This window comes from Suricata suricatta, chromosome 13 (genome assembly GCF_006229205.1).
Source record: "Suricata suricatta isolate VVHF042 chromosome 13, meerkat_22Aug2017_6uvM2_HiC, whole genome shotgun sequence".
Lineage (NCBI taxonomy): Eukaryota > Metazoa > Chordata > Mammalia > Carnivora > Herpestidae > Suricata > Suricata suricatta.
The window spans coordinates 21,837,686-21,860,388 of NC_043712.1; the positions used below are offsets into that span (position 1 = coordinate 21,837,686).

Consider the following 22,703-nt stretch of genomic DNA (forward strand, 5'->3'; position numbering starts at 1 on the left):
CTACCCACATGAATCAACTCTTCTTCCTAATGTTGTATGTTAAATCAATGATCGCTGGACGTTTGTGTAAAACAAAATCAGGAGAGAAGAGAGACAGAAGAAAGGGAAAAAAATAAAGAACGATAGAACTTAAAAGTTCTGTGATATTTTAAATGACATATATCCATAAAAAAGGAAATGAAAAGAATTAATGGACATTAAAATGCATTATAACATTAAAATAATTGAATATCATTTCTTTGGCAATGCATATTTACATAATCACATTATTACATATATTCCTTTATTTCATGGTTAGAATGAGGATAGAATAGACCCTATTGTCAACACTCAAATCTTGATTTGTTGCAGAACCAAATGCAAATATGGAAACAGGTGTATGGGTGTCAGCGTGCAGGGGGCTGGACAAAGTAGCGGGAATGTGGAAGCTCTAATCATCTCTTACGTTGTCAGAATCAGCAGGAGATCTTTGTCTAAGTATGTTTTTAAAAATATAAGCAATATAACTGACAATAAGAAGTTAACATTAGCTCGAGAGAAGTCTGAGTAAAAGTGCTCTGAACTGCCCATTTTTATGAAGGGAGATATTACATAGTTTTTCTAACTGATCGATTCAGAAAGAATATTTGTTAGAAAGTAAGTGCATTTATTAGAATTGGAGTGAGAATCACCAGAGGAACCGAAACCAGAAATGGGTAAAGGGGTTTGCACTCAAGCTAGGACTAAAGATGAGCTGAAAGAGGAGATTTAAACTTTTATTTGCACCTTCTTAGGAGTGTTTAAAAAATAGGTGTGTGTATTGCTATTATTAATAAGCAACCATTATTTTATTTTTAATTTTTTAAAGTTCTTTTTATTTTGAGAGAGCGAGGGAGAGAGAAAGCGGGGGAGGGACAGAGAGAAAGAATCCCAAGCAGGCTCTGCACTGACAGCACGCAGCCCAGTGTGGGGCTTGAATTCACGAACTGTGAGATCATGACCTGAGCCTAAACCAAGAGTTAGAGGCTTAACTGACTGAGCCACCCAGGCACCGCAACCATTATTTTAAAATAAACTAACTAGGATCATAGAGGGAAAACTCCTAAGTTTTTGAAACTACCTTAATGCTAATACCAAATTCTTTTTTTTAATGTATGTTTATTTTTGAGACAGAGAGATACAGAGTGCGAACAAGGGAGGGGCAGAGAGAGAGAGAGAGAGAGAGAGAGAGAGAGAGAGAGAGAGAGAGGGAGGGAGGGAGGGAGGGGAAGACACAGAATCAGAAGCAGGCTCCAGGCTCTGAGCTGTCAGCACAGAACCCGATGCAGGGCTTGAACCCACGAACCACGAGATCATGACCTGAGTCGAAGTCAGACACTTAACCGACTGAGCCACCCAGGCACCCCTCTAATAACAAATTCTAGCAAAGAAAATAGTAAACTTTTAATTTTAATAATTTATAAATATTGGTGCAAATAAATGTTAACAAAACAGGTTTGGTAGTAAATTAAAAGCTTAATGTGACACATGCAGAGAGAGTTTATTCCCGAACATAGGATATTTCAACACTTGGAAATCAATTCATACATTTCTACTTATTAACAGATTAATGAAGGAAAAAGCCACAAGTATCTCAATAGACTGAAAATTCAACATTCTTTCCTGTTTAATAAATTCTTATAGTAAAAGACAAATTGAAGTATATGTGTTTGAAATGATAAAAGTGGTTACAACGTGTATGACAAATTTTAACTCCTTAATATTTAAAGTGCTTTTTACAAAGCAATAAGAAGAAGATACACTAAATAGAAAAATAGGAGGAGGAGGCAAACCACAGAGCAAATCAATTGTCCCCCAAACATTAAAAGTATATTCAATGTTAGCTCATTTAAAGAAATACAAGCATAAGCTACAAAATAAAATTTTATGCTATTATGCTGGCAAGTATTAAAATGCTCAATATTGGAGAATTTGAAAGAAACAGGCTCACTCTCTCATCTAGCTGGAAGATGTGTATATTGATAAAATAATTCTGGAAGATAATTTATCAATATATGAAAAAGCATTAAAAGGGCATATATATATGTATATATATATATATGTACATTATATATATCCTTTGATCTAGAAATTACATTAAAAAGGCATATATATATATGTACATATATATCCTTTGATTTAGAAATTACATTTCTAGAAGTTATGTCTAAAGAAATAACTTGAGATAGATATTCACAAAATATAGCAAGAAGATTAATCAAAATATTGTATTTATAATGAGAACTAAAAATGTCCACTAGTGGAGTAATAGTTAAATATTATAGGACCGTATGATAGAATATTTTTCAATTGCCAATAATGATGAGGCACATAAATACTTATTAACGTGAAAGCTGTTTATGATTCAGTGTAAAAAACAAAGCTCAAAACAATGTAACAGTATGATCCGGTTTTCATTTAAAATGATTATCTATCTCTAGCATTTATCTATTTGCCTACCTACCTGGAAAGAGCTGGAATAGTATTTACTATGCTGTTAATGTTAGTTACCACTGGTTGGTGTTTTTTCATTTTCTCTATTATCTTACACTCTATGTTATTGCATATTATTGCTTATTATTTTTTCTTTTCAAAAAATAAACAAGTATTGCTTTTGCAGTAGAAAAGTAAATGTTATTTTAAGGTAAAAGCATGTATGTGTAAAGTATCACAAAGTTTAAATATTCATTTTATAAAATGACGCTTGCAAGTCAATTAGAGCAAAGAACACAGCAGAAAAACGGGCTATCGATGATTCCCAAAATAAAAACTATAAGTGACTTAGGAACAAGAAAAATTCTAGTAATTTAAAACATAAAATCAAAATGAGATGATCTTTTTCTATCACCAAATAAACAAGCCTTCTAAAAAAGTAAGAGAATTAATTCTCGGTGACAGTAAATGTATAGGCTATGCGGTCTGTTGTACAATGCAGATGCAACAATATATCCAGAGAATATGATAATTCCTAACAAAAGCCTTCATGTTGTGCATGCGATTTGGCCCAGACATTCCCTTTCTCAGAATTTCCATAAAGAGTTCATTACGCACACGTGTAAATAAGGATGATCATCACAATATTTGTAACAGCGAAAATTAGAAAAACTCAAATGTCCAAAAATAAATGAACTAAATTATGGTAATATCCATAAAATGGAACATTATTCAGAAATTAAATTGGACTTCTAGAAGAATAGCTAACGACATGGAACCGTTTATACTATAAAGTGGAGAGAAATGTTCTTTTTCTGCTTCATCGCAAAATTAGAGAGTATGTCCTTTTGGTGCCACATGCAATATCCTGGTATTCTTGTCACATTTGATATTCAACCATTTAACACGGCTTGTTGGTGCCCGTTCTAACGCTTGATAACAATGGTATTGTGAGTGTCTCTTTCTTGTCTCTCCTTATGAATTAATACAGTGATTTTACAATGGGAAAGATCTGTATCTAACAAAGAAAACAGTACTGGTAAATAATGGGTCCATGTTCCTAAGATACAGAACCCGACCGTGAGTGCTAAGGAAATAAGATGGTGACCTTAACATGACCTGAAAATGCACTTAGAACTAACAAAAAAAGTAAACACGCCATTTATTTGACTTGGTGATTGAATCAACAATCCCCAATTTTTTTTTTCTATTCAAGACTTGGAGAGGCAATTAGTAATAACAGGGATATAGCATGTTCTTTGAAACTACATGCAAATTTTAAATCACGTCCATATAGGCATCAAGATTCAGTTATTCCCTGTGCACTCATCCGCAGCATCATAGTGTCGTGGTTGAAAGCTCAGCCTCCTTTGGTCACGAACTAGGCTCTGTTGCTCTGTGTGTTTGGGTCAGTCACACAATCTCCCTTTGCCTGTTCCCTCACATAAAAATGGGCATAATGACAGTACTGACGTCACAGGAATACTGTGCAACTGAAGTTAATACACTTAGAGACCTTAGAATATACGTGGTAAGCATTCATTAAGTACTAGCTCATAGTAGTATTTTTTTATTACTATCATTATAATGGGATTTTTTTCTTATTTTAGTTTTCAGTTAGTTTAAGTTTTGAGAAAACTGGTTTCCGTCATACTCACTTATTAACTCACTCATTCACTCACTGAATTTCCCTATATCTCTATGCTTCGTTGGCTTTGGGATCTTGAATATCAGAGCCTAAAAAACACAGAAAATCCCTGAGGCTTTAGAAGCCGCGAAGAAGAGTCAGGAAAGGAAGGACAGTTATGCCGTAGCGGGAGGGAAACAGAATAGGTCGAAGTGGCCAACGATGGAACCAGAGCCCTAGACACCCGGCTCTGCGACATGGTTCCTGAGCACGAGCCGCAGGCTGGGTACTTGGAATTCCTGTCCCTACCCTGATTTTCTTCAGGGGTAGCTTTTCTGATTGGCTTGACTTCCATGTCTTTCTTTTGTAAACCGTCTCAGGGGCACCTGGGTGGCTCAGTCGGTTAAGTGTCAGACTTTGGCTCAGTTCATGATCTCATGGCTCATGAGTTCGAGCCCTGCTCTGGGCTCTGTACTGACAGCTCAGAGTCTGGAGCCTGCTTTGGATTCTGTGTCCCCCCTCTCTGCCCGTCCCCCACTCATGCTCTGCCTCTCTCTCTTTCTCAAAAATAAATAAAACATTAAAAAAATTATATAAAAAAAGTCCTCAGCTGAGGAAACCTGAGGATAGCTTTGAAGTTTGCCGAGCGAGCATATATGACACACAGGTGTCAGCCATTTAAAGTACGCCATGGATGTCTACACGGAAGATCCACACCGCATACCGGGTCTCTCCAGCTTTTCTGCTTTGTTGGCCGCTCTGCCCTTCGTGATGGACTCATGCTGCAACCTTTATTCTTCAGCTAGCCCTGTGGATGACTGTCTCACTTTTGGACTTACAATCAGGACTTTTCTCTAAAGCACCTCTCTAGGTCTCAGTCCTGAGCTCTGACTTCTCTCTTCATGAATCAGAATTGTGAATAAGCATGTCCTCACATTGTGATAGCAATGGAATCTGCTTGGGCGTGAAACAGAAGGAAGGTTGTGATAGAATCTGTGTAATGGGCAGTTGGGTTAGAAGGAAAGGGGCATGAGAAGGAAGGAGGGTTTTAGAAAGTAAAATTGACAGAATCTCAGGGAGGAAGGGGTGGGCAAAATCCAGGGTAATTCCTATGCTTTTGTTTAGTTGCATGGAGGGACTAAAAACAAGAAATGGCAGGTTTTCCAGCAAAGACAACAAGTTGTTGCATGAAGGAAGCCTTGGAGATTTCAGGTGGATTCTTCTAGAAGGACAGCAGAAAATCTACTTTTACAAATTCAGACCATTCCTCCATTGCCCTAACTACCACCTAGTTTGAATTAAAGTAAGTTGGTCTACAATAGATTGTAATTTTCTCTTTCCTGTTTATTCGCTTTTCAGGAGTATTTGGGTTCAGATCATTTCAGAAATAAATTCATATTCATGTTGATCTTACAAAAAGATATATCATGTGGGGGCCTCTGAAAAATCTGTGTATCAGGGATCTGAATTCTAGAGGGTTTTTATTTTTATTTATTAAAAACAATTTTTTAATGTTTGTTTATTTTCCAGAGAGATAGAGTACAAGTAGAGGAGAGGCAGAGAGAGAGGGAGACACAAAATCCAAAGCAGGCTCCAGGCTCTGAGCTGTCAGCACAGAGCCCGATGAGGGGCTCAAACTCACAAACCGTGAGATCATGACCTGAGCTGAAGTTGGATGTTTAACCAGCTGAGCCACCTAGGTGCCCCTAGGGGTTTTATTTTTTAAAGAATCATAAAATATAACAAGATAGGGTTGATAGTCCTGCAAAATTTGGTAACCAACACTATATTAATGCTATTGCCAATGGAATTGTTTTCTAGAAGGGAAAAAAATGTCAAAATGCACAAAAACATCAAGTTTGAAATAACTCGGAGCCATAGACCATCTTATGAAATCTCATAAACTATGGTTGTAATAGACTGTGGCAATAAATTAGTGCATGACAAATTTGAAATGCATAGCTTCAGAAATAAGTACAAAAGAAAATGGTATTACTTGGCAAAAGTTACATACACATCAGTCTACAGTGTTATTTTAAAAGTTATTATTTCTGTCTGGGTATTCATTGTATATATGAGATGAAAAGAAAAAAAAATAATCAAAAAGGACAGAAAGCCCTGCAAAGTGAAAGAAATAAAATGAAAGCAAAGGAAAAGATACTGAGAAAATTTTCAAAGAAAAAGGTAAATTAATGAGACACAAGAACATTTTTCAGAAAAACTGTAGGAAAAAAAATAAGCAGATGAAATTTAGGACAAATGCCCAGAAAAGGAAAAACTTCCAAAGGAGAAGAAACAGAAAGACAGAAAAGAAGCTAAAAATCACAGTAGGGATATAGCCTTACTGCTTTATCATTTTATTCCTTAGAAGCCCTCTATCAATAAAGTATAACCACAACTCCGGAGAATACAAATACAAAATTACGCATAAGTGCGAGAAAGAAATTCAATTGAAAAAAAAAAGAACAAAAAACAAAAACAAGCCCAGCACCCGTCATCTTTGGGTGGGGAGACAATGAACAGATTTTTCTTCTTAGTGTTCCGTGCTTTACCTAAATGTCTTACAGAAAGATACCCTACTTCCATATAGACAGGAGTAAACTCTATTGAACGTGAAGCTCGGGATCACATTTCATATTAAAATTTAATCCAGCAGAGTCTCACTGTGCTGCCAGCCGAGTCAGGAACCGAAGAGGATGCTCTTTTTACCCGTGAAATCTGTCCTAGTCTGCCTTTCCAAGTTGGAGTGGCCTACGGGATGATTTCTGCGCTTTGTTCTTCGTGAGAAATTGACGCCACGCCCCTTGCCCGTGACCGCTCGCGCGCTCAGGGCACCCCTTGCACGTGGCTCCGTCCGCCTGCCCCCAGCGCGTAGCGGTCCCCGGTGCTGGCGTCCTGGCGGGGAAGCGGCTCCGATTCCTCAGGCTTCCAGGGTCTGAGCTGGGCCTGCAGGGCGTCCCGGGGTCCCCGCGCTCAGACGCCCACCGCCCCCTCGGCTCTCTCGCACATCCGCTGCAGGATTCGGTGAATGCTGGGGAAGCTCGGTCTGTCTGCGGGCAGCTTGCTCCAGCACAGGCGCATCAGGTTGTACAGCTCCAGGGGGCAGTCGTCAGGCCGGGAGAGGATGTGGCCGTCGCGCACGTAATAGATGACCTCCTCGTGGGCCATGCCGTAGTAGGGCTGCAGGCCGTAGGAGAAGATCTCCCAGAGGACCACGCCATAGGCCCACACGTCCGACTCGGTGGTGTAGCGGTTGTAGAAGATGGACTCGGGGGGCATCCAGCGGATGGGGATGGCGTCGTTCTCGTTGGCTTTGTAGTAGTCCGCCGAGTAGATGTTCCTGGAGAGGCCAAAGTCGGCGATTTTCACCACCATGTTCTCGCCCACCAGGCAGTTCCTGGTGGCCAGGTCCCGGTGCACGAACTTGCGCTCCGAGAGGTAAGCCATGCCGGCGGCCACCTGCCTGGCGATGCACAGCTGCTCGGTGCAGGAGAGCGGCGGCGAGGCCGGGCTGGCGGCCTGGGCCCTCCCGGACAGGTCGCTGTGGCTGAGGCTGCACACAGGGTGTGGGGACATGCTGCGGAGGAACTCGTTGAGGTCGCCGTAGGCCATGTATTCAAAGAGCAGGCACATGGGCTTCCCGACGGCGCACACGCCTGCAACCGAAATCACGGCCCTGGTTAGGCTGGGTGGCTAAAGTGACGCGCTGGAAAGAGCGCTGCCAGAGCACGTGGCCAGATCAGAAAATAGGGGGCCGTGGTTTTCTGTGGACCGCACCGCGCTCGAACCCCAACCCCGTTGGTTTGGGTCAACATCTCCTGTTTACCTTTTAAGATTCAGCTTATCTGTCTCTCTTGCTAAATGCCCTCACTGTGGACACTGCATGTATCAGATTTAGTGGAAGACCTACGCTCCTGTGACAATCATCCATTTGTCTGAGGTTTCTCCTCCAACATTTTAGCGCTCTGAAAGAAGTCATGTTTTATTCTTTTTTAAAATCCCGCACACCTACCACTTGTGTGGCACAGCAAGTACTTGGCACGTGTTTGATGAGTGGACTTATAAATGGTGTTTGCTTTGAGCATGTAAGAGAGTTGTTTCTGCTACTTCTGTGGAGAAGGATGGTAAGGAAGATGTATGCAATTTGGAAAAGTTAACACAAATAGCCCAAGATCTTAGGGGAAAATCTTAGTCCAGAATCTCGGTAAAACTTTTCAAAATTTAGGTTTTAGGATGTTCATTGTAGAAAGAAAAAAAAATTTTAAGAGAGTCTCGGGGTTAGTGCCAGCCAGACTTTTGCAAATCTTAAATTCTTACTCCATTTGAGAGGGAAATAGGACACCTTGAAATATTAGATCATTTAGGCACAATTTCACATCACCAAAAATAGATTATTAAACCCATTTTTCTTTTTTCAGGCAAAAACTAAAAGTCTCTGTACAAAAAGGAAGAGTAATAGTGAATACTATTATCTTGGCTTATTTATATTGGGCCTGGTTTTTAGTTCCAGGGATTCAGCAATCAGTGTAGTTATATATTCTAGAGAGAAAATTAAAGAAATGACAACGTATTTCTCTGAGTAACTGGAAAAAAAAAGGTAATGTTTTGAACGGAGGTTATTTAATGGAACATTCCACTCCCTGGGGCAGAAGATATATGGAGAGGAACAGGGATGACGAAGAAGTGAAGGAACGAGCACCCATGTAGGATAAAGGAGGAAAACTTGGGAAGCCTCTGTTTGGGGGGCACAATGCATTTCTTCGTTTCTGTATTCATACCTAAGAGTTTCACAATGTTAGGGTTATCAAATTCTGCCATGAGGGCTGCCTCCCTCTGAAAGTCCGCTTGCATGTCTGCTGAGGCTTCTTCTTTGAGCATCTTCACTGCCACCATTGTGAAGGGTTCATAGGGAAGTAAGCCCGGAGCCCTGAGAGATACGTTTGTTTAGAAAGAAATCAAAGATCGGGAACGTTACACATATCCGCGTTAATCTACACACATTCGTATACATTCCCTCTACGTCTACAGCCGTTCTCAGAGCCACAGAATCAGAGGAAGATGCCAGCAGTAGATCGTACTTAAAACTCCTTGACTCCAATTAATAAGAATCACTGCGACTATTTTCAATGCAGATTAAGTTTGAAACATGCATTATTTGTACATTTCAGGAATTCTAAAGTACACAGATCTAGTGAGATTGCTGTTACCATCCTAAACCCTTAAAGTCTGGCCAGAGTCTAAATTCCTGGAAGGCAGAGACCATGGCTTATTCATCTTTATATCCCTCTAAAGCCTCAAATGGTGCCTTGCATACTTTTGGTTCCCAATAAGTATTTGTGTGAGGTTTTCATTAATTATGTAACCTCCATACCAGGGCCACTATGAGTGGAGTTGAGGTTGTGTCCTGCCCAAGAACACCAGGACAAAGTGACAACCAAGTGATGAAAACCAAGTCCACGTTCTCTGGTCCAGTTGTGTGTCTTGAGCCATATCCACGCAGAAAGGGTATTTTTGTTCCACTTCTCAGAAAGGCAGTAAATGGGCTAGTATTGACCTCCATGTATACTCCTTCCTTGAGTTTATTGTATTCTGGCATTTTCATATTTTTTCCCTTTTCTGTTTTTGCCATTCCATGGACATCCATTTAATGTCTACATGTGTCAGACCCTGAATTCTTAAAAAAATTTTTTTTAGTGTGTATTTATTTTTGAGAGACAGACAGAGACAGAGTAAGAGCAGGGGGCAGGCAGAGAGAGAGGGAAACATAGAATCTGAAGCAAGCGCCAGGCTCTGAGCTGTTAGCATGGAGCCCATTGTGGGTCTCGAACCCATGAACCATGAGATGCTTAACTGACTGAACCATCTAGGTGCCCCAAGGGTCTGAATTCTTAAATGGAAACAGTAGTTCAAAGTCAATTTTAAATGAAGTGAGGAATATAGCAATAGGAAATGAAAGAGGAGTAAATTTTAGAATTATTTACTAAAAAGAAGGCAGGAAATTATGATTAAAATGTATGATAAAATTATTTGTGGAAAGGAAATATGATTAAACTTTGCTAATTGCTTATAATTTGAATACAGCATAAATGAAGATTCTCTTCTTCTACTTCTACCAGCCCTATTTTTCAACAGAGAGGAAAAACTATTAACACTCAAAGTATAGCACTCTGTAAGATGAGGTTAATGATGTGAAGAATTATTTGATAATAAGTATCATACATTCAGCATAGGCATCTGGAAAGATCTTTCACGTGGGTAACCTTACCTTGCCTGAAAGACCCTTCCAAATGCTCCTTCTCCAATATCTCTCACATATTCAATGTTATTCCTTGGGTACTCCAGGCTGAGCAGTTTGGGATTCAGAAGGAGTGGCATCCTCTGGTACATGGGGTTGGGATGAAGTCTGTCTAGTAAGAGCTCAGAAGGAAGCGTGGTGAGGGTTACCGCCGCTGACTCTCTGCAGATGAGACAGGCAAGATCAAAAATGAGCTCAAGGTGAGGTGAGGTCTTTGTACTCAGGCTTGCGTTTTAAAGAGAGAGGATGCTAGGAGGAAACAAAACAGATTCTACTAAGACAGCTGAAGATATTTCTGTTTTAGAGCAAGAAATACTTTGTTTGGAGTCAAAAAGCACATTTTCGTAGGAACTTTGTCACTATCCCATGGGGGACAGCAATGGGGCTGAGCAGGAGTAGCCATATGCTTCCAAATTATTGTTTAGATTCTCTCTACTATGAAAAGTTAACCTTAGGACATGTGATTCTATGCAAAAAGTTATTGATATTTTTAAAGATCAGGGTGGGGTGCTTGACCTTAAGGCAAGACCACGGACGTCCTAAAGAGACTGGCCATGTTCTATAGACCCCTCTTCCCATCCCCAGTGCCTGTATTAAGTCTGTAGGTTTTAATCCATTACTACAGGTGATTAGCTTAAATTAGAACCTCACCTTTTCTTATTTTTCCATTGTTTTCGTCTTCGGCAGCAATAAAGAGTAGTTACAGTAAGGAGCACAAATATTGCAAAGCTGGACATGATGGAGATTATTACAGTCATGGAGTATGTTGGTGAGACAGGGAAGGAGGAAGAAGAAGAAGAAGGCAGATTTGGAATGTCCACACTCGGCTTTGAGGACGTCAGTGGTGGGAATGCTGTAAGTGAACAATAAATCTTTTCATTCATTCTTAAACTTTTAAGAAGCAGTTCTGCATTCAAGCCGTCTTTGCTAAATTCAAGCAAGTTTAGTAATCTAAATTTAATTTTAAGGATACATTTTTATGGATCAGGTCCTTCCTGGTAATATATCTCTAAAGTCCAAGTGTAAGAATCCAGAGATCTAGTTGTAAGTAAATCCAACTTACAGAATCACAGAATTTTAAAGATGAGACCCAGAGAAAGGAAATATTTTTTTGGGTTAGTGCTTCTTACACTGCATCATGTTTTTATGACCTGACAATTATGGAAACTGTTCAGTTACGAAATAAAATAATTTCCTGAAATTATATTTGAGGTCAGGGCTGTCTAAAGCTGAGCTTTTACACACATTTACTGTTGATTTGCAAACAAAACAAAAATAATAGAAGGTGAAGAGTGGAAATATTAGACACAAATGAGAAGTTAGTTCATCTAAAAATTGAACTGTCAAACTCCTATTGAAAAGGTCAATGCAGGGGCGCCTGCGGGGCTCTGTTGGTTAAGCATCTGACTTTGGCTCAGGTCATGATCTTGCAGTTCTTTGGTTCGGGCCCTGTGTCGAGCTCTGTGCTGACAGCTCAGAGCCTGGAGCCTGTTTTGGATTCTGTGTCTCCCACTCTCTCAAAAGTAAATAAACATTAAAAATTAAAAAAAAAAAGGTCAACACAATATGAAAACAAAGTAAAATCTGCATTACCCTGGAAGCCGACAGATGCCATGTTCATATCACTCTGTGGAGGGCAAAGTCCACTGTGTATCTATTAAAACAACTTTATTAATTTACATTTTAATTGACTGAGTAAAGACAAAAACATGGATACAGAGTATTTTAATAATATAATTGATAAGAATATTCTAGTAGCAAACAATGTACTTTGTATCCTACACAGAGAGAACAAGCCCTATTTTCAAATATTTGCGGAATACTGACAGACGTGATTGTTCGTCCGGCCACAAAATAAATCTCAGATTTCAAAGGCAGAAATTACGTGGACTGTTCCTTGACTAAAATGAAATTAATAGTAAAATCTATTAATAGTAAAATCTATTAATAGTAAAATCTAAAAATACCTCTAACGGGATATCTAGAAAAATTAAAAAATTCAATAACTTTTTAATCAAAGACTAAAAAGTAGCCACAGTGATAGATTAGAAAATAATTTTCTGATAGAATATAAGAGCTTTGGCCAAAGCCATGCTCAACAGTAAACTCAGTGTTGTCTCTTTGCATTAGATAAAAAGGAGGAAAGTGAATGAACTAGAGGTTTAACTCAAGGCTTTTGGAAAAGAAACAAAAACTACAGAAAACAGAAAAATAGATGATAAAGTAACAGTCATGTACAAGCAGTAATTAATAAGTTAGAATACACATACCACAAATGCTAGAATTTAAAAATAGGTCATGAGTTCGTCTTATCTTTATAAAGTAGTCTAGTAAGTAGAATTTTAATTTTTAAAAGATAAGAAAAGCACAAACATGAAATTAGGAATGGTAAAGGAGTTATGACAGTAGAATGTAATTGGGCAATAACGTTTTTTAAATCTTTAGAAAAATTATAGCACTATAGTGCCAAATTTGAACAAGCAGAGAATCTGAAGATAGTCATAACCAGGACATTTAAAAGTCATTATAGAATCATGGAGACATTCTTTTGGTCTCAGAAGAAATAAAATTTCCAGATTTTATACAATGTTACAGTAAGAGAAGAATCTGGGAAATTATTTTAGGAAGTTATTATAAAACTAATATCACACCCTGGTGACATTAGCACAAAAGAAAAGTGCATACCTAGAGTAAGGAACCTAGACTGAAACAATCCTAAGCGAAATGTTAGAGAGTGGCTGTGATATAGCAAAAGAATTACGTGTTTGGTATAAGGAAACGTATTCACATAACGTGCCACAAAATCAAAAGAAAACTCTTATTGCGGCAGATGCCTAAGGGCATTTGAAATAGGACACTTGCAAAAGCAGAGGTGACAAGGGGTGCCCACGTATGACTTCTTGGTGTGGGAGTGGACAGTTTTCACGACCTGAGCACAAGTAACTAGCAAACGGTTTTAAAGCCCATAGAGGTCAAGTTTGGTCACTTCTGAGACAGGAAGAACATCCGCACAGGACTGGGACTGGGAGAACAGCACAGTGGTGCATTCCGGGGCAATGACAGCCTTTCTCATCGGGTGTCACAGCCACAGTGGACTTGGCCTTCCCAGGCTCCTTTATGATCGGCTTGAAAGCCCATCTGACTTTCTTTAGATTGAGTCATCCGAAGGTGTTTAAAAACAATCAATCCAAGATTGGTGAGGAGGAGGGCTTAAATTGGAAAGCTAGACTTCCTGCTAATAGTAAAGTAGGAGTAATCATTGAAACGCAGGAATAGGGGACTAGTTTTGTATCTGGATTTTAAAGGGCAGTTCATACCTTATTTAGCATGGAAAGGAATGCAATAGAATTTGTAAAATTTGTAGTATAATCTCATTAGTAAATATAGGATAATTTTTTCTTTTATCAAAATTATCACACATATTGGGGCACCTGGGTGGCTCAGTTGGTTAAGCATGTAACTTTGGCTCAGGTCATGATCTCATGGTTTGTGGGTTTGAGCCCTACGTCAGGCTCTGTGCTGACAGCTCAGAGCCTGGGGTCTGCTTCAGATTCTGTGCCTCCCTCTCTCTCTGCCCCTCCCCTGCTCTTACTCTGTCTCTGTCTTTCTCAAAAAAATATCACACATATTAACAGAGTGATCCATGATGACTTAGTAAGAATCATTTCAAAATGCAAAAATTGGCATTGTTTGAACAATAATTTTGTTATATGGATTTAATCATATCTTCCTTTCTGAATAGTTTTGTGGTTCTTTGTTCCTTTTTAAAAATTTTTTTATGTTTTTTTAAATTTATTTTTGAGAGAAAGAGAGAGACAGCGTGAGCAGGGGAGGGTCATAGAGAGAGGGAGGTACAGAATCTGATGCAGGCTTCAGGCTCTGAGCTGTCAGCACAGAGCCTGATGTGGGGCTCGAACCCATGATCCATGAGATCATGACCTGAGCCGAAGTCGGCCGCTCAACCAACTGAGCCACCCAGGCGCCCCCCCTTGTTTGTTCCTTCTGATTTGTTTGCTGTGGACTTCCTAGAGCGACATCAGTTATCTCTTTGGCTCCAAATTTTTGATCTGGAGCTCATGTCTTTTTATCTTTTTCTCCTCTCATCAGTTTTACCTCCGCTCTTTTACTTGGATCATCAGGGGAGTGTTTATTCACTCGTTCATCCATACATTAAAGTGTTCATGAAGTTAATATTGATATTAGGTCTCGTGAGTCCTGTAGTAGACATGACAAGTCTTTGTGTCAAGATATTTAGCTAGGAAATAATTTGTAAACCAATAATTATAATAAAACGTAAGAAGTGTGGCAAGACTTAGCTTGTGAGCAGCCTGGGGCAGCTCAGCTCCAGGTCTCGGCAAACTAGGTAGGTTTTCTGGAGGAAATAAGTTGAATAGAAAGGGAACGACCAGCAGAAGGTATATGTGTGTGGATGGAGCAGGAGGAGGGGCGGGTAGGGAGGTAGAATTCTGCAAAGAAGGAGTAGCATGTATCAGAGTCTAAACCAAGCAGCTGGCCTGCTTTCCTAAAAGTGCACCTGTAAGTTTCATTGTTGAGTCGGGGGGTGTGTCTAGGTCAGGCTGCAGATACCGGGTCTGGGTCATAAAAGGCCTTGCACGCCGAGGTGGGTAATTTGGACTTGGCCTTGTCGTAAATGGAGAGAATCATCAGAGGGTTTTTTAACAGTGGAGTGGCATGATCGCTTTTTGCTTTTTTTTTTTTAAATTTTAATGTTTTATTTATTTTGAAGAGAGTTAGAGAGACAGCATGAGCAGGGGAGGGTCAGAGAGAGAGGGAGACATAGAATCTGAAGACAGGCTCCAGGCTCTGAGCTAGATGTCAGCACAGAGCCTGATTCGGGGCTCAAACCCACCAACTATGAGATCATGACCTGAGCCGAAGCCGGACAGGTAACCAACTGAGCCACCCAGGCGCCCCAAGCTTTTTGCTTTAGAAAGATCACCTGCCTGGGGCCTGACTTCTATGGCTGATTTCAAGCTACCAAGACAAAGTCCTGAATGCAGAGTTGGAGAGAGGTGTTCAGTAACGCCCCATTACATAGGATTGCCACCGTGCAGACAACAGGGAAAAAGAGAAAATCTCAAAGTTGCTTTCTAAACAGGAACACATTGCTTATAAGAAAAAGTAACCAGACTCCTACCAGACGACCAGTCATTTCCAAACCTAGAAGCTGGAAAAGAGTGAAATCACATGAATGGGTCACTGAGAGAATGTCGCTCAACACTATATCCGGCTCATCTAGCTTTCAGCTGTCCAGGGGAACGCAAGCTAATCTGAACGTTTGCAAAGAAACAGGCTCTGTCACCCACCAGCCCATCTGAGGAAATACCCGGAGTACGTGCAGCCTTGGGGAACTCAGCAGTAGTGACAAGCCTGGTTCGCAGACAAAGTGCAGTACAAGGACACTGCAAACTCAAAAACAGATTTCACTTCAGCAGAAGAAGTTATACAGATGAAAACTACTGAAATCCTACTGTGTGTATTCAAGCAAAAAAAAAAAAATCTTCCATCACCCTTCTAAATGAACTGGGAAATATCCTTAATAGAGTTTACTCAGAAATCAAGAAACTCCTCAAGAGATACTTGAGGACTTTATAGATTCCATAAAATAAGGACACTCTACCGAATAAAGATGACTTCTTTGCTTAACTATCAACCTACCTGAGAAGCTCAAGCCAATTTCTTTAATACTAACTGCATTTAACCAGGGAGCACACTTGTAGACAATTCTCTGAGACACGGTCAGGTGGAATGATCAGTGTATGAGATTTGGCGTTCATTTTCTGACATGTACCAAAGACTTCATAAAAGTAGGTTAAGAGTAGGAAATTGGTTTGCCGTTAGCTAATTGTAGCCAACAATTTTTATAATCGGTGTGCAAGGCAGAAATATGGGAACTTTCTGTGTGCATTCCTGTCTGGTCTAGCTAGGACTGAAGGTCAGCGCCTTCCTCACGGTAAACCCCCAATGAGTGCTTGAAAGGACGAATGAATAAACAAAGGATAGCAAAGACCACAGTCACCAATGAAAAGTCCAGTCAAACTAGAGCTTAGCTACTTATATGACAAAGGATTGAAGCATTTCTTTTTCATTCCTTCAATTTGGAAATAACAATTTGACAGGCTTACAGAGTAATGGATTTATAGGGTTTCACTCTTATTTATTAATGCTGAGTGATTCAAGTGGGACCAGTAGCATTCTTCCTTTAATACTTTATGTCTTAGTTCTTGAAGGAAGCTGGTAAAATCAAGGCCTGGCACTTAGCCACGTGCAGAGGCAATTAGGTCTAGAATATACATCGTAGGAAATGAATATGATTGAAGCCCTAGAAAGCTCAAATCAGAGGAAGTTAATTGAAATGAAAAACCTTTCCAATTTCATTCTGAAGATTTCTGCATTGTGGGAGGGTTAAAGCATCGTCTGATTCAACTTCCTGTGTAGGACCTCTCTTTCCAAGCAATCTTCTTGAGTTACTTCCTAAGGATGTGGAGGCACCCACTTTTAAAACGATCTGATTTGGGAACACCTGGGTGACTCAGTCGGTTAAGCATCTGACTTTGGCTCAGGTAATGATCTCACAGTTCGTGGGTTTGAGCCCCGCATCATCAGGCTCTGTGCTGACAGTTCAGAGCCTGGAGCCTGCTTCGGAGTCTGCGTCTCCCTCTCTGTCTGCCCGTGCACACACTCTCTTTCTCTCTCTCTCAAAAATAAATTAACCTTTAAAAAAAAACCATTTGATTTGACCCTGTAAACTTCATACTGGTAATCAGCTCTCTTAAAAAACACCAATCTTGCAAAGGAAGGATCTCTTGTCACAAATGAAGATCGCAAATTAGCTTAATGAAGAAATAAGTATTTGTTTTCATCTGTAAATAATTAGATGGTATAAGAATCAAGAATGCAAAATCATAAAGTGGCATTTTCAGTTGCTTATTTTGTAGACATTGGAAAGATAAAGCAAGTTATAACCTTGGGGCAGGGGGATATTATTTGTATCGCTCGCTGAATATGGTGCTCTTCGTGGCCTGATTAGAAGCTGGACGCTGGGGTCTCTGATGATCTGTCTTCCCCCCTGTTTTGCCCCAGGAAGCACAGCAGAACAGCCTCTGAGACGGGACATACAATCTGTTCTGGACGTCATGTAGCGGGAGTGTAAATACGCATGCACGGATCCAGTTACACACACGTAAGGGTTCAAGGGCACAAACAAAATTACTTACTTGTTAAGTTTTCTTTTTTATAATCTGAGGGGGAAAGGACAAAAATTTGGTTGAAATGAGCATCCCGATCTCTCACATATTCTGTGAGAAAGTGCTAAGAAACGCAAGCTCTCTTTCAGTTTTTCAATATACAACTGGTAAACATGCTTTGCATTCGAATGAAAGGATTGTGTCATTGAAATTAAAGCGGCCTGTTAGGGCTGACAGCGTGGCTCCCTACAAAAGAAGTTCATTAAACAACATGCAGCGACTCAGCTTTGTTTTGTGAGATCAGCATTTTCAACCATGTGGCTTATTTTTGCATGCTTAGAAATCTGCTTCGTTGGCTAAGAAGGGAGACTATTCTTTTATTCCACTCATCTGACATAATATGAGGTTTCTTAGCCATTCTCTGCACATTCCAAAAAAACGTTACAAGCTTTCATAAGACCTCCTTACGAAATAGGAATGAATAAGCAGCAGTTAAGAGTGCTCTTTTCATTTCTTTTTGAACCAAATGGAGTAAACCCTTATGCTAACCTGGGCAATTAGGATAGACGGTAGGATTCTGGGATTAGGTATCTACAAAGGGCAGAACTCAAAAAATGAATTAGAAACATAAATATTAGGAGAGTGAAGCTCACAACTTAGTTTCTTCAAAATGTAAATTTGTCTTGGCCTCTAAAATATTGAGAGAACTCTATACCTAAATACGGCAGTCTGGCGCAGGCCGTGGGGTCCCAGTGCATGCTGGGGAGCGTGGTGCATTCTGGCACGGCGAGCAGGTGCATCCCAGATCTGTAGAGGCCTCTGTGAGTCTTCTCTTCCGTTGCCAGCCATTCTTTTGCACAGAAGAGCTCCTTTACCGCCAGGCAATATTCTCTAAAATATTTTAGGGAGAACGAAACTTGATGAATCATAGCACATTAAAGCCAAATTTGCGGCAGAGCCTAGATTCTGTATTTTCAAAAACCTCATCACAGTCCATTGTCTGTTCTTGCAGAAAGCATTTTTGAAAGGATCCTTTTATAGTAAATAATGCAAGACTTTATGAAACATAGTGTATATCCCTGAGATGAAATACCGTCTTCTTTGGTTTTCAGAGTGTAGCTAACGCTACTGAGGGAAAAGAGTTTTTAAGCTCAAAAGGCGATAGATTAGGAATCCCTGATATGCATTCTCTCACATTCATATTAAAATTAATACAAAGGTACAGAAGCAAGGCACACTGAGTTTACAAAACACACACGAAGAAGTTGTCAGTTTCTAGCTTGAGAGATTCTCCTGAAATCTCAGGGCTAATGGGCAGGGACCGAGGGGCACAGCAGGTGTGTCAGCAAGCTTCGCCCATCAGAAGAGCGCCACCTTTCCGGCGGGCAGGTTACAGGAGGGCATAGGGGTCCTTATCCACCGGAGCCTGGGAGGAGCTGCCTCCTAGCCCATCTCCCAGAGTGATGCCTCTTTAAATATGAAACGTTTTGTTCACCCATGTGTTTTATTATGAGTGAAGAGGCTGAAGAAAGACTAGTTGTATTGATTAGAATTTTGTGCATTACTATTTGTTCAAGCTTATCCTATAAGAAAATAGGATAGACTACATAGGAGAAACCTAGTTAACTCCAAATTAAGGTATTTCGGGTTAAAAATAAAAGGAAGTTAAAGATTATTAAAGAAATTAGAGATAATAACAATGTTGTTCATTCGATACCTAAAGGATTCAGAGAGGAAGAAACTGTGTGTGTGTATGTATGGTATGCGTATACATATCGGTGTCACAATGGCGTCTTTTTAAAACAGCCACGCCTCCACTGCCACTTTTCTGGGCAACCACCTGTCAGTCAGGGCCAACTGCCCATGTGTGGAATGAAAGGGCTGCACGGATGAATGTGATAGGATTCAGGAGGGGTCATGAGAAGAACAATAGGGTTTTGAATTCTTGACGTGTCCGCAGTGGAAGGGAGAGCCGTGAGGCTTCCAAGGCTTCTGAGAGCCTGAAGAACCGGAGGAGAATTATTTAGCTTCTGCTTATGCCAGGGTCCCACCCTTGGGCCACACAAACACAACTTTTCTGCATCCAGACAGCAAACTGTGCAAAAATCAGTAGGGGACAGGTGAAAAAACTCCGTAGCCCACATCATGTGGAGGAAGGAAATACCCTGGAATGTTATTTTTTTATTCTAAATGGAAGACTACATTAGAGAAAGTTTTATTTGTTTTGTTTTGCTTCCATTGCCATGGATTAAAGAGGACCTCTATAGCAGAGTCTTTTACAAGGAAAAAAAAATCAGGATGAAATGAAAAGTAAACTGAAAACTAGGTTAACTTGAACATAGTAGTAACTGAAGAAAATAAAGGCCCCAAGGAAGTGAAATCAACACCAAGACTAAAGTTGTCATCAAAGCCAGCAAGGAAATGTCACTGTCAGACATTGAATAAGTAACAAAGGAAAACTTTATGAGTCAGAACTGAATGCAGACAGAATGCATGAACGGTGAAAACGATGTTTGAGGAGACAGCTGAGGGGGACGAGCCAGCAAGAAGTCCAGGGTACAGATAATGTTTCCTAATAAGAAAACTAGAGCACATAAAAAATGGAAACTACTCAAAGATGTACTAAAAGAAAACATTCTTAGGACAAGAAGGAGGTAAACCTGATAATTAAGTACATTATTCATTATTTTTGTATTAATTATAGGAAAGAAAAGAACGAAAAGGGAATTATTCCCTGATGAATTTTAAAAATATTATGAATTTCAGATCTTAAAAAAGAACCCTCCTACTATTTGGCAAGAGAAAAATATTCCTACAAAGGAACAAAACTCAGGATTGCTCTCTGTGTTCTTCATTACAACACAGCCAAAAAAACAATTAAGAGTGCACAAGGTTTTGAGGAAAACTGAATGTAGCATGAGACCTAAATAGCCAGTGAGAAATACATACACACACACACGATCACAAGATTATGTTTACATGTAATCTTACATGTACTCCAGCTGAACAAGAGATGAATCAAAATTGAGAACTTAAGAAAGAAGAAAGATTTTCTATGATATAAATGACAGCATCAGGGATTCATAACAGAGCTCTCCACAGGCAGGTGTATGTATGATGATGCAATCAAGTGTAAAAGCTAAAACTAATGGCCGGTTTTATCAAAACAGAGGTGGAAGTGTGCTGTGTTGGTGGTTGTCATGTGTTTTCTTCAAAAGCAGACAGTGTCAGGCCAGTTTCTAACATAGACCACGGGTTCAGCTGATCCTTAATCCTCTCTCTTTTGCAGATGAGGAAACTGAAGGTCAGCCCAGGTCACATTAATCTAGAAAGGAGTACGAATAGTGTTTTTTAAAATTTTTAAAAAATGTTTAAAAATGTTTTATTTATTTTTGAGACAGAGAAATTCAGAGCATGAGCAGGGAGGAGCAGGAGAGAGGGAGGCACAGAATCGGAAGCAGGCTCCAGGCTCTGAGCTCCCTGTCAGCATAGAGCCTGACGCGGGGCTCGAACCCACGAACGTGAAATCATGACCTGAGCTGAAGTCGGAGGCTTAACTGACTGAGCCACCCAGGCGCCCCTACAAATAGTGTTTGAACTTTGTTCAAAAGCCAGATTGGTTCCTATCTTTTCTCCATAAGAAGTAAATAAAGGCAAAGATAATTCCATCGAATATGAATTTATGAATTTCTGTGTTTAAAGAGTATGGGGGTTTTAAAGAAATTACTATTACAACCCCTCCCCCCTGAGAAAAAAATGTTAGTACTTCAATAAGAGCATTGACTGGAATGTATTTTAAAATAATATACATATGATATAAAATAATATTATGAACTCACCAAGATCTCATATTTACTGACAAGTAACTGAAACATTTGAAATGGACATTTTCTCTTCACTATCTTAGCTTACTCGTGAGGTACATGTTTGTTCAGGATTTTGTATTTTTTTATTTCATAGAAAGCAGGGGTATTTATGAATATGATAACAATGTGAACAATAACAAGTATAATAGAATATGGTACCTTTTAGGACGCTTTCTAGAAGCCCAGAGCCCTTGTGTTACAGAAGGCCATCAGGGATGTAGATGGAAGGGATTCTGCCCAATTAATTACCTTCAGTTTGGACAAAAGCTACCTTTTGCCTGTATCATTGCACATGACAGCTTCTTTTGAACACTCATGCTATTTGTGATCCAAGAATTTTCCCATTTCCTCCTTCTTTCATTTTACCTGCAAATGGGTGTAGGAGTAGGCACCCCTCCAGGGTTGCATTCTTGGAAGATGTGGTTACACAGCAAAGCCTCCGCAGCGGGCCGGCAAAGTGGGCTCACGGCTTTCAGTTGGTTCCAGGCGGTGTGAACCAGCAGTTCTTGGGCCTCCGCAGGGTCTGCGTAGGAGTTGTTGAAGAAAACAAGAGCGTCTCTGGCCAGGACGGCACGGCACACCTCCCCTCTGTACTGAGCGCAGTAGCCTTTGCTATCTTTCTGTAGTTTACTGGAAGAAGAAAGGAGCAACGTACCGCATCATGTGATGTTTCTTAGTCTCCAGTCTTTTTTTTTTCAATTTCCACCTCCACTTCAGAGAAATAGGAGAAGATTGTACTAGCAAACTGGCTGAAATGTTCTAGCCGAATACTGTTTTCGTTTCTAGCTGTAATTACACCACCTCCAGCTACTCCCGAGGGCTATTATGAGATCATATGTGAAAATGGATGTGGACAGCTTTGAGAACTATCAAGGACTGAAAAGATTTGAATATTTTTATTATTTACGCTATAAATAGAATGTTACTCTTAGTTAAGCCACCTCATATGCTTCTTACAAATACAGCTGATTTCGGGGCACCTGGGTGGCTCAGTCGGTTAAGCATCTGGCTTCCTGCTTCAGCTCAGGTCATGATCTCACGGTTTGTGGGTTCGAGCCCCTCATCGGGCTCTGTGCTGACAGCCAGCTCGGAGCCTGGAACCTGCTTCTGATTCTGTGTCTCCCTCTCTCTCTGACCCACCCCTGCTCGTGCTGTCTCTATCTCTCAAAAATAAATAAAAAACATTAAAAAACAAATAGAGCTGATTTAAGCAAGTAAAAAGACATCTTAAAAACATATTCATCGTGATGATTAAC

At 40.0% G+C, this 22,703-nt stretch overlaps 1 protein-coding gene across 5 annotated transcripts in view; it reads right to left on the reverse strand.

The window, feature by feature from the left end:
* Positions 1-6,593: 6,593 nt before the first annotated feature.
* Positions 6,594-22,703, reverse strand: part of MUSK (muscle associated receptor tyrosine kinase) — a 90,960-nt gene continuing 74,850 nt past the window's right edge. For 2 of the 5 annotated variants that reach the window (XM_029920355.1, XM_029920354.1), the window contains 6 exons: positions 21,814-22,077; positions 18,297-18,472; positions 11,025-11,226; positions 10,344-10,535; positions 8,857-9,005; positions 6,594-7,734 (listed from right to left, as the gene is read on the reverse strand). In XM_029920355.1, coding sequence (XP_029776215.1) covers positions 7,052-7,734; positions 8,857-9,005; positions 10,344-10,535; positions 11,025-11,226; positions 18,297-18,472; positions 21,814-22,077 — 1,666 coding nt within the window. In that variant the 3' untranslated portion in view covers positions 6,594-7,051. Of the gene's footprint in view, positions 7,735-8,856; positions 9,006-10,343; positions 10,536-11,024; positions 11,227-17,611; positions 17,636-18,296; positions 18,473-21,813; positions 22,078-22,703 lie in introns of all 5 variants that reach the window. The other 3 variants (XM_029920359.1, XM_029920358.1, XM_029920357.1) reach the window with 2 other exon arrangements.